Consider the following 12984-nt stretch of genomic DNA (forward strand, 5'->3'; position numbering starts at 1 on the left):
AAAATCAAAAAATCACCAAAAAATCCCTAAAAATCCCCAAAGCCCCCTCAAAAATCCCATTAAAAATCCCCCAAAAAATCTCAAAAATACCTCATAAAAATCCCCAAAAAATCCCAGAAAACCTCATAAAATCAACAAAAAATAACAAAAAATTCCCCAAAATATCACCAAAAAATCCCCCAAAAAATCCCTAAAAATCCCCAAAACCCCCTCAAAAAAATCCCATTAAAAATCTCCAAAAAATCTCAAAAATACCTCAAAAATTCCCCAAAAAATCCCTAAAAAATCACCAAAGCCCCCTCAAAAAATCCCATTAAAAATCTCCAAAAAATCTCAAAAATATCCCAAAAAATCCCCCAAAATTCCCACACAAAAACCCCATTAAAATCGCCAAAAATACCCCATAAATCAACAAAAAATATCAAAAAATCCCCAAAAAAATCACCAAAAAATCCCTAAAAATCCCCAAAGCCCCCTCAAAAAATCTCATTCAAATCCCCCCAAAAAAATCTCAAAAATACCTCATAAAAATCCCAAAAAATTCCCATAAAAATTCCCCAAAAGTTCCCATAAAAATCCTAAAAAAACCTCATAAAAATCCCCAAAAATCCCATGAAAATTCCCAAATCAATGAGATTTTCCTCACCCACTCCAGGTTGTCGCTGAGGATCCGTTTCCCCTGCAGGAGTTTCAGTTTCTCCGTCGGGAGCAGCGGCAGCCGCAGCACCGGGCCCAGCTCGGGGGGCTCGGCCTCGGCCGGGCAGAGCAGCAGCCCCTCCTCCAGGGCGGCCCGCAGCTCCGGAGGCGAAAATCAAGGAAAAAATGGCAGTTTTGGACAAAATTGTGGAAAAAATTCTGAAATTTTGGGGTGGAATTTTTGCATTAAAATTAAAATAAAGTTCTGTGATTCCATGATTCTATCCACTGCATTCAGCTGGGGCTATTTTAGCAGCATTCCTTTGCTCCAAAAGTTCCCTCTTGCCCAGCTCCTGTGGCCTGAGGCTGCAGCTCCTTCAGCTCCTGGTGCTGAGCTGCTCATGCTGAACGAGATGACTCGGAGAGAAGAACACAGTCCATGCAATTCCTTCTGGGACACGGAGAGGGGAGGCTGTGCAAACAGCAGCGTTGTTTGCTGTGGCCTCCTCTCTGCCCTTCACGCCTTTCAGCGCTTTGAACCAGCCAAGAGCTTTCTCCAAGAGTGCAATGGAGCAGCTGTTCCTGCTCCCAGGCCTGGCTCTCTCCAGTCTCTGCCCTTGCCTGGTTCTGTCCCTCTTGCTGTGCCCTCTGTTCCCCCAGGGCTCCCTGGCTGCTGCCCAGGACTGTGGCACTGGCACAGATCCAGTGCTCCAGAGCCTCCTTTCTGTGCCCTTGGAGCTGCCTGGGCACAGCAGCCTTTTCCATCTGGAAGCTCCCCATGGACAGGGAGTGCCCAGCTCTGTTCCCTGCACAGCCTCCAGGAGCCCAGGGCTGCCACCTCCAGTCCCTGCTGGCACTGGGGGCTCCCAGGTGCCTCAGGCTGCTGTGACACCGCTGCACACGGGAGGGAAGAGGGGCAGGGGCTGTGCTCAAAGTCAGCTCCATGTGCTGCTGCTGCTGCTGCTGCTGCTGCTGCTGCTGCTGCTGCTGGGGGGTCATTTGTGCAGCCCTGGTCCAGAGTCAGGGATCAGACCCTGCCAGTCTCTTCCAGCCCTGGCTGCTCAGAGTTTGGGCCTTGGAGCCTCAGGTGGCCAAAAGCAGCTGCTGCTGGTCCCTCTGTGTGCCCGAGTTCAGCAGTGCTGCTCCATCAGTGTGTGGCCAGCAACGGGGAAAAGCCTCAGCCCTGCAGGGCCAGGAGCTGCCGGGCTCTGCCTGAGCAGCTCAGCCAGCAGGAAGGGAGCTGCTCCACAGGGGAACCAGGAGCAAAGGACATTCCTTTGATAGGACATGTTTTCTTCTGAAAGGAGAAAAAAGGAAAAAGCTAAAAAATAGGTAAATTGTAAAAGATAGGAACAAAATCCAAGTGTTAGTGAAAAAACATAACATAATAACATAGTGAAAAAAACAAAACATAAAGGCAATGTTACATTCTTTGCATTAAGAGGTAAATGATCTTTTGGAAAAGAGAACTCAGTTATTTCCATTGTAAATGTGCTGATGACATGGATCCATCTTTGTGACCTCAAAAGCCTCTTAAAAGATTTTGGGCTTTGTTTCCAACACTGGTATTTGAAATTGTAGTCAAAGCAAGAGAAAATTGCTTAGTGCCCTTACAGCTCCAAGCAGGACTGGGAATGGAAGCTCTGTCAAACCCCAAATCCTTTAGAAGATGACCTTCATTCTCAGCCTGGAAACGAGCTGCACATTCCCTTTGAAACTGTCAGGGATTTCTTAGAGACAGAAAGTCCCACTGACAGCTTTTTGCTCTGGTTTGGCAGTGCAGAAGGGCAATTCTCCATCCACCAGCTCCAGACTGCACTGCCTCAGGAGCATGGCCCACTTGCCAGCTTTGGCCCACTCGTGGCACTTCTGGAGGAGGAAGAAAGAGCAATTGCACAATTCCAGCCAATCAAGAAGGAAGAACGGGACACACAGAACACCCTGTACAGATCCAGGCATTCAGCTGGGACTGTGGAGAGTTTGGGTCCCTGCCAGTTGGATGTGTGTCCCCAGCTGCAATCTCTGGGCCTGCAGCAGAGTCTCACTCACCTGCCAAAGCAGAAAGCTCAGGCACTGTGCTTGCAGCGGGCTCGTCTGATGCAGAGCTGTCAGAGCAATGTGAGGGCAGAGCCAGCCCAGCTGGGCCCAGGGCTGAGCCCAGCAGAGCCCTGGCAGAGCCCAGAGCAGCCTCAGCACCCGCAGAGCCCGGCTGCAAGGAGAGAAAGCAGAAAGTGCCCGTCAGCTGAGGGCTCCTGTGCCCTTGTGCCAAGGCCTGCGGTGCCCAGGCCATGCTGGCTGTGCCCAGAGCTGTGCCCAGAGCTGCCCATCCCTGCTGCCTTTGGCACAGAGCAGGAGGGCAGCACATGTGCCCAGCCTGCAGCCAGCCACAGCACATCCAGCCCTCAGCAGCTGCCCAGAGCAGGATGCTCCTGTGCTCGCTCCCACCTCCCAAAAGCTCTGATCCCACCCTGCCAAGCACACAGGGACCCACCTCACACCACCCATGGCTGGAAGAAAAGCTGCTCCCAAACCATGGCCTCAGCCTTCTCCAAGGGCACGGCCCATCCACACCACAGCTGCTCCCAAGCACTTCCCCATCCACACTGGGCCTTCTCGAACGCTTCCTCTGGAAAAACAAACAACACATTATTGAAAAGAGGTTAGATGCAAAAAGGGAAAACAAGAAAAATGGTAAAAACTCCCATCTCTGTCAGGGTCTTGAGGAAGGACCAACCCCTGAATGCCAGGGAAAAACCCAGCCATGGGTGAGGGAAGCCCACACTTTCTCTCTTCCCCCTTGCACTGCCCCCCACAATAACGGTGATCCTAAAGCAAACAAGGGCAGTGGAGCTGCCCAAGCCCTTCCTTGCCTGCACAGCAAAGCAGCTGTGCACAGGTTCTGGAGCCCCACCTCTGCTCCCACCATGGGGTTGGTTTGTGTCGGGCTGGCTGCCCCAGCCCCAGCCCAGCCCGGGGCACGGTGGGTGCTGGGGGCTGTTGGCAGGCCCAGGAGCCCACTCCCATTTCGTACCCACCCCAGCCCATGCCCCAGCCCTGCCAAAAGCAGCTGGGCAGTGACTGAAGAATGAGTTGCATCTGCCCCAGCAAAGGGGGAGCCTTTGGTTCCCAGCAAGGCTGGGCCATGCCCAAATCTGGCAGAATTTCCCCGGCTCGGGACTCATCTGCAAATTCCCTGCAGAGTTTGGCTTTGAAGAAGGTGCCAGAATCAAAGTCCATCACCTTCAGCCTCCAGTGGCCAGGCTGAGGAAGAGCTTCTCATTCTTGATGTCACCCTCGCTGTCCCCAGCAGCAGCAGCAGCAGCAGCAGCATCCCCACCCGGTACAGCTTCTCCAGGGGCTCCTTCTCCTTCCCTGCGGGCAGACCAGGCTCTCAGGGCTCTGCCCAGGGCCCCAGCTGTCAGGGAACCAGGACAAGCAAAACCAGATGGAATGGATACTCCAGGGACCTGGAGAACCATTCCCAGCAATTGGGAAAATCCTAGGTGCTCCATGCACCCATAGATGCGGTCTCCAAATCTGCCCCAAAATTGGGTCCAGCTTTTAGAGGCTATAAAGAGCAAGTCCAAGTGACTTGATGATATTTTTAGCCCAGAAAGCCCTGCAGCTGATGGCACACTTCACAATCAGCAGGGGACACAGCTAGGCCAAAGCCCAGACCTCTGCTGGGAGGCTTTCTCCTCAAATACTCGTCAGACAAACCTCCATGCAAGTCACTTGGGAAGGTTTCTTCAAATGATACATTTCTGGCACACGACTACACAGGGTTATGGGAAAGATTCTAAAGCAGCTGCTGTGGAGTCAAAGAGGCAGCACTAAGGGTCCTTGTCATCTCTTTGTAGCTAAATCCCACTCTGCAGGAGCTGAAGGAGTTTGGAATGAGCTAGAGAGTGGACCTCTAAGTTTTTTACATGATGCCATTGCATTTTCTTCACTTCTACACAGACAGGAAGGGTGAGTTTGGCTCACATCTCCACCACATGGCTCACAGGGCCGCAAGACTTGTAGTTACAAGAGCTTTGAAGGATTTCTTGGCCAAGAAGATGCTGCCAACAAGGATATTTGTGGTTTGGAGCCAACCCTTCAATATTTCGTCTTAGGGACTCATGTTACAGTGTAAGCTTCCTTAGCCAATCATGTTATGACACACAAACTCACAGCACTGCATCCTAAGCTTCTTGTTTTCCATTTTAACTACTTGTATTTTTTTTAGATCTTGGACTCTAAAACTCTAAACTTTCCTCTACTTCAACATTCCTCCCCGTGTCTCTGCTATAAACTAGAAATCTGCATTCTCGCTTCTAGCACCTAAGTTTGGAAGCCCTTTCCAAGGTCTCAGACCAAATCCTGGGTTTAATTCTAAGCTTTGCTGACAAGACCAAAGGTCTGAGATTTCCCTGCATTTCAGTTTCCAACAACACTGATGCTGTTAGTTCCACAGTGCCCGGGATCCCTCTCGCAAGTCAACTCTGTCAGGATCAAGGCGGCTGCTGGGGGGCTGCTTGTGGCCTCTGACAGCCCATTGCTCAGGGCTTGCCAGCACCCCAGCCCCTCAGGCCCTGCCCCAGCCCGGCCAAGCTGCCCGGCAGCAGCGCCGCAGCCCCACAGCAGCTCCAGAGCAGCCCCGTCCAGAGGCACCTGGGAGCTCTCAGCAAGGCAGCCAGCAGCACACGGGCAGGAGGACACGAATGGCGCTTCCTGCCTGGCACAGGGCTTGTGGCCATCTCCAGTCACCGCTCTGGCAGGGATCCCCGCAGCTCTGGCCTCTGCCCAGCCGCTCTGTGGGCAGCCCAAAGGCTTCAGCAGAACCACCAAAGGCCAAGGGGCTTCTGGCCATTTCCCCTTGACCGCTGCACATGCCTGGGCAGCTGGCTGAGCACAAGCACCCTTTTCCCCCTGCAGGGCCTCAGGACCCCTCAGCCTGCTGTGCTGCTGAGCGCAAGCACCCTTTTCACCCTTTCCTGCCTCTTGCCCTGCAGACCTGGGCAGCAAAGAAAAGCTCCTGGCAGTCTGTGTATCAAAATACATTCTATAATTATTTACAGTAATCTATAATAATAATAATATATATAATTATCTACACCCTATAATTTATTTATTTTCAATATAGATAAAACAATGAAAAGAAGAACAGAAAAATATTAAAGAAAAGGAAAATTACCCCTGGCTCAGGTTGCCCCAGCAAAGACAGCCTCCAGGATCAGCTCTTCTCCTAAGTCTTCCGGCAGCACAGCCAGCCGAGCCCCGAAAGACGAGGCCGAGTCCTCCATGCCCTGTGCAGCTGATCCTGCAGCCTCTGGATGGTGGAATATCGCCCACGCTGTATTTCCCCCAGGACATGCAGCGTTTCAAGTGCCAGCTGTGACACGGCACTGCTTGTGTCCTCCGTCAGGCGTTCAAGGGCTGCAAGAGAGAGGAACAGAGGCACGGTCAGAGCCGGATCTGCAGGGAGCCCAGGAGAGCCCCCTGCCAGAGCCATCCCAGCCAGCTGTTGCCATGGCCAGGAGGGAGCAGGGAGCAAGGGGATCAGCCAGAAGCTGCTGGCCACGAATGGCCCACGGGGCCCTGAAAGCTCCGTGTGCTCTGCCCAGGGGAGAAGAGCCCTCCGCAGCCGGGACAGGGCTTGCAGCTGCCCTCGGCAGCCCGCGCTGGCAGCCCGCTGCCCTCACTCACCAGCGCAGATCAGCTGCAGCTCTTGCTGCTGCCCCCTCAGGCGCCGCCCGGCCATGCCTGTGAACACAGAGCCTGTCACGGCCCCAGCGGCACAGCTCCCTGCCAGCGGCGCTGCCGGCGCTGTGGCCACACGGGCTGCTGGCCCGGCAGGGCTCAGCCCGGCCCTTGCCGCACGCTGCCGCCCCAGGGCACGGCTGCCAGAGGGCGGCAGCAGCAATGCCCAGGCCAGGCGGAGCTCCACGGCGCCGAGCCCGGCTGGCGCTGCCGGGGCAGCAGGCGGGGCCGGGGCCGAGCTGCGGCGGGCCGGGCCGGGCCGGGGAGGAGCCCGGGCTCGGGACTCACCCATGAACCTGACGGCCGCCTCTCGCAGGGACTCCTGTGGGCTCTGCAGGTAGTGCAGTGCCCGGCGCAGGTGCTCGGCCGCTCGGCTCCTGTCCTGTGCCAGCTGGAGAGAGCGGCAAGAGGGAAGGGTTGGCGCGGGCTCAGCCCCTGGGCCGGGCGCTGCCTGCGCCCAGCCCCGGCCTCCCCTGGCCGCACAGCCCTGAGGCGCGGCCAGCAGCCGCTGGCCAAGGGCTCCCGAGGGCAGGGGGCAGAGGGCCGGCTGCTGCCCGGGGAGCTGCGGTGCCGCCCCGCAGCCCCGCCAGGCCGGGGCTCCATGGGTACCCGGCTTGGGGCCACGGGAGCCTGGAGAAGAGCCCGCCTGACCTCTGGCTGCAGCAGCGGGCAGGGGCACGCACAGGTGCCAGCCCCGCACACTGAGCACCGCCCTCAGGGGCCTTCTCCAGGCTGAGGCTGGGGCATGCAGGCCCTCCTTACCAGGAGCTCAGTGAACTTCAAGAGTTTCTCTTTCTTCACAGTTTTTTCAAGATCTTTCCTTTTCAGGAACTTGACTGCACAAAGCAGCGTTTCCCGAGAAGTCTAGAGAGCAGCAGAGATGCGGACATGGTCCCACAGCCCAGGGCACAGGAGCTGCAGCCTGGAGGAGGCTGCGGTCCAGCAGGTGCAGGGCAGGAGGCAGCCGAGCCCCCTGCCAGGGGGACAGCAGCAGCCCACAAGTCCTCACCTGTGCCACACGCAGATTCTCATCATGGCAGTGGAAGAGCAGTGGGAGCAGGCTCTGACACACTTGTGTCATCAGGGGTTTTTTTCCTTCTTCTTCTACAGCAGAAATCAAGGTGTGAAAGACAATCATGGAGAGCTGCTGCACCTGGCTATCACTCTGTAGAACAGGAAGGCAGCAAGAGCTCAGCATCAGCTGGTTCTGGCCCACATTGGCACAGGCCTGCATCTGCACAGGGCACCAAGTGTCCGGGCAGCAGCCAGTGGCCGTGGCTGGGGGCACAGAGCCTTACATAGTCAAAGAGTGGCAGGAACACCTTAACCAAATGCAGGGCAATGGGACTGGGTATGCGGGCACCATTATCCAGGAACAGATAGCCCAGTAGCATGGTGGTCATCCTGAGCCGCAGGAGCTCCACGAGCCTTTCAGTCAGGCTCCACATTCTTTCGGCCTGTGTGGAACACGACTTTGTGAAAGGCCACCCTGCTGCCGCAGGGCCCAGAGGCCAAAGGCCTGTCCTGAAGCACTGGGGCAGCTGAAGCGGGAGGCAGGAGAGCTGGGAGCAGCTGCCACAGCGCCCAAAGGCCAGGCAAGGCCAAGCGACTGCGTTGCCCAGCCCCATGCTGCCTGCACGGCTTCAGCCACTTCCCTCTTCTCACCAGCGGGGAATGGTCCCTGAGTGGGAGGAGGGCCCTGAGCAGCTGGCTGCCAATGTCTGCACGGTCCCTCTGCAGGTGCCATGACAAGACAAGATCCATGATGCTGTCCCTGCATTCCCTCAAGTCCAGGCACTCGAGGACCTGAAAGGCACAGGGCAGTGACGGGGGAGCCGGCCGGCCGGCAGGAGCCCAGAAGCGCACAGGGCCGGGCCCAGGCAGCAGCACAGGGCACGGGCACTGTCCTGGCAGCTGTGGCTGCGAGAGGCCAGAGGGCTGGGAGGCTGCTCAGCCAGGCAGCGCTGGCCATCAGGCTCACCTCCACAAGGAACGCCAGGGCAGGGAAATCCCAGTATGGCATCTCTTTGCTGAGCATCTCAAGGAGGCAGCATAAGATCCTTTTACACAAGGGCCTGGATGCATGGCGCATCTCCCTGGAAGGTGGAAAATGTCACTAAGACCTTGAGCCGGGGGGGGAAGCCTCTCCCAGCACTGACTCACATGGTTCTTGTCCTTCCCCACCACCCACTGCCAGGGGAGGGGACCTGGGCCCTTTGAGATGTGGCCGCTCCTGGGCACCCCCTTTCCCAGCCTTTTCCAGTCTGCTTGGCTGTCCCTCGTCCCTTTGGCCCACAGCCACGGGGACCATGTGGGACAGCCTGGGCACAGGGCACAAATGCCAGGAGCAATGAGGAGAAGGGGGTGTCTCACCTGGCCAGCAGAGCCACGGCAGAGTGGTGGGTATCAACGCAGAGCAGCGTGTCCCAGCCACGCTTGCCTTCCATTGACACCACCACCTGCTCACACTGGAGAAGGCAGAGCAGGGACTTCAGGGTCTGCACTGCAAACCTGTGGGCAGAGAGCAAAGCCCAGGTCACACTGGGAGCACTGGCTCCTTCACAGGCCATGTGGCAGGGACAGAACGAGTGGGATGGAGCACCTGTTGGGGCTGGTGGCAAGGCCGTGCTCTTCCTGGCATTGCTTCCAGAAGGTATCAACCTCCTCTGGCATCTCTTCTGTGCTGAAGAACACTTGGAAGAGCAGATGCACAAACAGGTGGGGGAAATGTGGCGCCACTATACGTGGGACAGGGGCCTCCTGAAGGATCTTCCACATCACCAGGGTTGCCTGCAAGGGACAAAGCCCCCCGAGACAGCGCTCAGTGCCCAGGTGTCCGTGTGGCAGGGCCCAAGCTTAGCAGGGAGAGGCCCCGAGAGACCTTGGCAGGGGGAGCATGGGGCCTGGTGGGCCTGAAGCTGCCCCTGGGGCAGGTTTCAGGCCAGCACCTGAGGCAGGGAGATGCAGTGGGGGAAGGAGAATGGAGAGCTGCTGGAGAGGCAGCCTTGGGGCCAGCAAAGGCCAGTTGCAGAAACTCACAGCCAGGCCAAAGACACCCGTTTTGTCCCTATCGGAGGTGCACATGCTGTGCTCTGGCCAGCTCCCCAGCACATCCAGGAGTATCAGTTGCACTGCCTCCGCAGTCCTGAGCGAGCCCATGATGGTCTTCCACATGGTCAAAGCAGCTCTGTAGGGTTAGAGCTCTGTCTCAGGGGGGGTCTCAGACACGGCACCGTGGCCTGGGCATCCCTGGGGGCCCAGGCTGACCACGGGCTCTGCCTCTGCCTACTGGCCCTGGCCAGCAGCAGCCAGGCAGCCCAGCCCTGTGGAGACAGAGCCCTTAGGGGCAGCAAGGCAGCATGGCAGCAGGCTCGGTGGCTGACGTGCCAGGGTTGGGAAAGGGAGCAGCCAGAGGGCCCTGGTACTCTCTGTTGCTCAGACACCTGGGACAGGTGGTACAGGCTGATGGGCTGGGAAGGCCTGAGCCCTGTGGGCAAGTGGGCCCCATACCTGTCACAGGACGGGGCCACACGCAGGAGCGTCATGACTGCATCACCCGGGTGTGCTGCAGTGAGATTCAGCAGGGCCTTGTCCAGCCTGTGCTCGGTAGAATCATTGGTCATGAGCCAGCGGTGAATGTACCTCACCATGGCGGGCACCTGGAGAAGGCACAGGGAGACTTGGAAAGCTGCCAAAGGGAACAATGTCCCCAGGGTCCCGAGAGGTCCTTCCCTTCCCAGCGCACTGCCATGGCCTCAAAGGCTCCCAGGGACCACCAGGTGTGGCTGGAGAAGGCACGGGACTCATGGGGGAATTGAAGCCTGGCCCCAGCTGCTTACTTGTTCTGGCCTGGCAACACCCTTCTCCAGGAGCAAATCCAGCAGGGCGGCACTGGTCTCATGTCTGAGGAGCTCTGAGTGAGCTCTGAGCCCAGTGCCCATGGTGCTGGTCTCTTCCTGCTGAATGCTCCGGATAAAGTCGCAAACGAGCTGTAGGAGAAGGCCAAGAAGCCGGGGATGTTGCATGCAGTGCTGCACACACGGTGCTGGGCTGAGCAGGGACAGCAGGCCCAGCCCAGGTGGGGGTGGCTGCAGGTACCTGCGCTGTGCTGCGGAAGTGGCCACGTCTGCACTCCTGCTCCTGTGTGCGCTCCAGGGCTGCATCTGGCAAAGAGCGAGCGCAGCCAGAGCTGAGGGGCTGCGGGAGAGGCCGGAGAATACAGCCCAGCCCTGCGCTGCCCAGGCAGGGAGAGCCCCGGCATGGCCCAGGGGATGGAGCACGGCCCCTGTGGGGTGTCTGCTCGGCCCCTCTTCCATCCTGTCCGTGGGAATGGGATGGGATGGGATGGGATGGGATGGGATGGGATGGGATGGGATGGGATGGGATGCGGCCAAGTTGGCTGCAGGCTCCAGTCCTGCAGCCCAGCTCTGCCACTCACCCTCCTGCGGTGGATGGAACGGCACCGCCTCTTCATTCTCCTCTGCTGGAGCAGCTCCAGGGCCTTTTTCCTCCTCCTCCTCCACAGTGGCCAGCTTGGGCACTCGCGAGGCTCTCTGGCTCCCCAGCACCGAACGCAGCCGGTGTCGCTCCTGCAGGGCCTCCTGCGCCTTCCCTGCGGGCGGAACGCGGCTGTCAGCGTTCGGCCCGGGGCCAGCAACGGCCCCCGAGCGCCCCTCACCCGCCCCGGGCCGGCCATGCCCACGCGTTCGCTCCTTGGAACGCGGCACGGGAGGCTCAGGGCCGGAGGCCGCGATGCCGCGCGGCGGAGCTCGAACCGGGGAAAGCGCAGCGGAGGCGGCGGGAGCGGCCGCGCCGCGTGTGTCCTCCGCGGGTCCCGGGAGGAGCCGGGGCCGGGGCCGGGACTGGACCCTGCCTCGGGGCCGGGGCCGGGCTCGGGCCAGGCGGAGCCGAAGGGCGGCGATGCCGCCCTCGCACCAGGCACTGACGCCCGCCCAGCAGCGCCACCGCCAGTACGGCCAGAGCCGGGCGGAGGCGAGACCGCGGCGGGACGGCCGGGGCCGGGCACGGGGCAGCCCCGCCCGGGGCCGGGGGCGGGCCGGGGACATGGCCCGGCCCGGCAGGGGAGAGGGAGGCGGGGAGAGGGGAGGGACGCCGGGCAAGGGACCTCGAGAGAAGGGTGCCCGACCGCGAGAAAGGGAGAGAAAGAGAAAGAAAAAGAGAAAGAAAAAGAGAAATAGAAAGAGTGATTAAAACTATCTGTCTGCTGCTGCTGCTGTCGCCGCTGCTGCTGCCACCGCTGCCGCCGCTGCTGCTGCCGCCGCTGCCGCTGCTGCAACTGAGGCACCGGGGCCGTTGGTCCCCGTGTCCGTTCCCCGCTCGCCCCACGAGCCCCACGTTCGAGCCCCGCGCACCCCGGGGACAGCCCCTCCGTCTGTCCAAACACGGGAACTTTGCAGCGCTGAGCGCAGATGCAGAGCCCTGACTCCTGCACACTGGCACAGCGACCTTGCTGAGGGTCAAACACTGTCGGGCCACTTTTCCTTGGGGTAGGATTCCTACCTGAGCCCAGCACTGCACTTACATCTCCAGTGTTGCTTTCCTGTAAAAACAGGGGAAGGAAAACTCTGTGTGGCTCATGGTATTTTAGAGTGTCTAAAAATCACTAAGTCATCAATCCTAGAGGTGAGGTGCATCTGGAATTACTGGGATGGAGAAGCAGTGCAACATGGAAAAGGGGAGCATAGAAATAAATAGAGGAAAACATCTTGGATTGTTTCTTTCATTTTCGTTTCCCTTCCGGAAACCTGTTTCAGTTTTCCAGGAATCTTCTCCTGTCTGCTCTTCCCAAAAATCTCTCATGGAGAACAAGGTCAAGCTTCTGTCACAAGATTTGCCACCAGGAAATTATGCCACTGGTGAAATTTTCATTGTGACTGTTTGTGCTGGCTTAGGGCAAATTTGGGGAGGAAACCTCCAAAAGGGGTCCGTCTAGAAAGCAAGTTCAAGCGGCCCCTCCCCCTACTAGTTCAGGGAAAGACTTCTCTTGAGAAAAGTGAAAAAAATCCCAGTTTATTTCACAAGTAAAGTATTCAGAAGCATGAAAAATGAATAATATTAAATAAAACCTCTGACAGTGCTGAAGAGATGACAAATTCAGAAAGTCCTTTTTGTGGGTTCTAGTTGGCTCCCTCTGTCTCTTCTAAGTCCCTCTGGTGCTGGAATGCAGCGTCCCAGAGCTCGGGGGGCCACAGGCGTGAGCTGCAGGTGTTTGTCTGGGTTTTCAGTCCAGAGCAGGTTTAAACAGTTCCAAGAAAAAAGAAAGTCACAGTCCAAGGAACTTCTCTGCTCCAGCTAGCTAAAAAAAGTTGCTAGGCCTGGGCTGTGAAGGCACCGGGAAATTTCCAAATCTGGGCACTGGCATTGCCAGCAAACACAAGATCTGGATAATGCTGGTGCCCGAACCTGGAAATTTCCAAATTTTGGCTTTCTGTGCCAGGAAATCACTAGGCTTGGTCTGTGCCAGCACCAGGAAGTTTTCACATCTGGGCGCTGGCACTGCCAGCAAACACCAGATCTGGGTGGTGTCATTGCCAGCGATAGAAATCTGCCAGATCTGCTCTGCTGGCACTGAGAAATTTCCAA

At 57.7% G+C, this 12984-nt stretch overlaps 2 protein-coding genes and 2 long non-coding RNA genes across 4 annotated transcripts in view; 1 reads left to right on the forward strand and 3 right to left on the reverse strand.

The window, feature by feature from the left end:
- Positions 1–12984, forward strand: part of LOC113460769 (uncharacterized) — a 1042778-nt gene that overhangs the window by 650200 nt on the left and 379594 nt on the right. The gene's annotated exons all lie outside the window — the stretch shown is intronic.
- Positions 7720–8468, reverse strand: LOC141727930 (uncharacterized). The gene is made up of 3 exons (XR_012578709.1): positions 8363–8468; positions 8047–8187; positions 7720–7838 (listed from the first exon to the last, which is right to left on the reverse strand). It is a non-coding gene; the product is annotated as an uncharacterized LOC141727930 (long non-coding RNA).
- On the reverse strand, positions 8992–10020 carry LOC141727931 (uncharacterized). The gene is made up of 3 exons (XR_012578710.1): positions 9892–10020; positions 9421–9568; positions 8992–9171 (listed from the first exon to the last, which is right to left on the reverse strand). It is a non-coding gene; the product is annotated as an uncharacterized LOC141727931 (long non-coding RNA).
- LOC141727865 (uncharacterized) lies at positions 10185–11447 on the reverse strand. Its single transcript, XM_074534148.1, has 3 exons — positions 10820–11447; positions 10480–10544; positions 10185–10370 (listed from the first exon to the last, which is right to left on the reverse strand). The coding sequence occupies exons 1-3, from the start codon at positions 11445–11447 to the stop codon at positions 10185–10187; spliced, it is 879 nt and encodes a 292-aa protein (XP_074390249.1).

This window comes from Zonotrichia albicollis, unplaced genomic scaffold, assembly GCF_047830755.1.
Source record: "Zonotrichia albicollis isolate bZonAlb1 unplaced genomic scaffold, bZonAlb1.hap1 Scaffold_257, whole genome shotgun sequence".
Classification (NCBI taxonomy): domain Eukaryota; kingdom Metazoa; phylum Chordata; class Aves; order Passeriformes; family Passerellidae; genus Zonotrichia; species Zonotrichia albicollis.

Bases quoted from the DNA above. Each gene is read 5' to 3' on its own strand.
- LOC141727865 (XM_074534148.1), bottom strand. From the start codon at position 11,447: ATGTCCCCGGCCCGCCCCCGGCCCCGGGCGGGGCTGCCCCGTGCCCGG. The intron at 10,545-10,819 runs GTGAGTGGCAGA...GCTCTTTGCCAG, and splicing joins GTTCCATCCACCGCAGGAGG to ATGCAGCCCTGGAGCGCACA. The intron at 10,371-10,479 runs GTACCTGCAGCC...CTTCTCCTACAG, and splicing joins ACTTCCGCAGCACAGCGCAG to CTCGTTTGCGACTTTATCCG.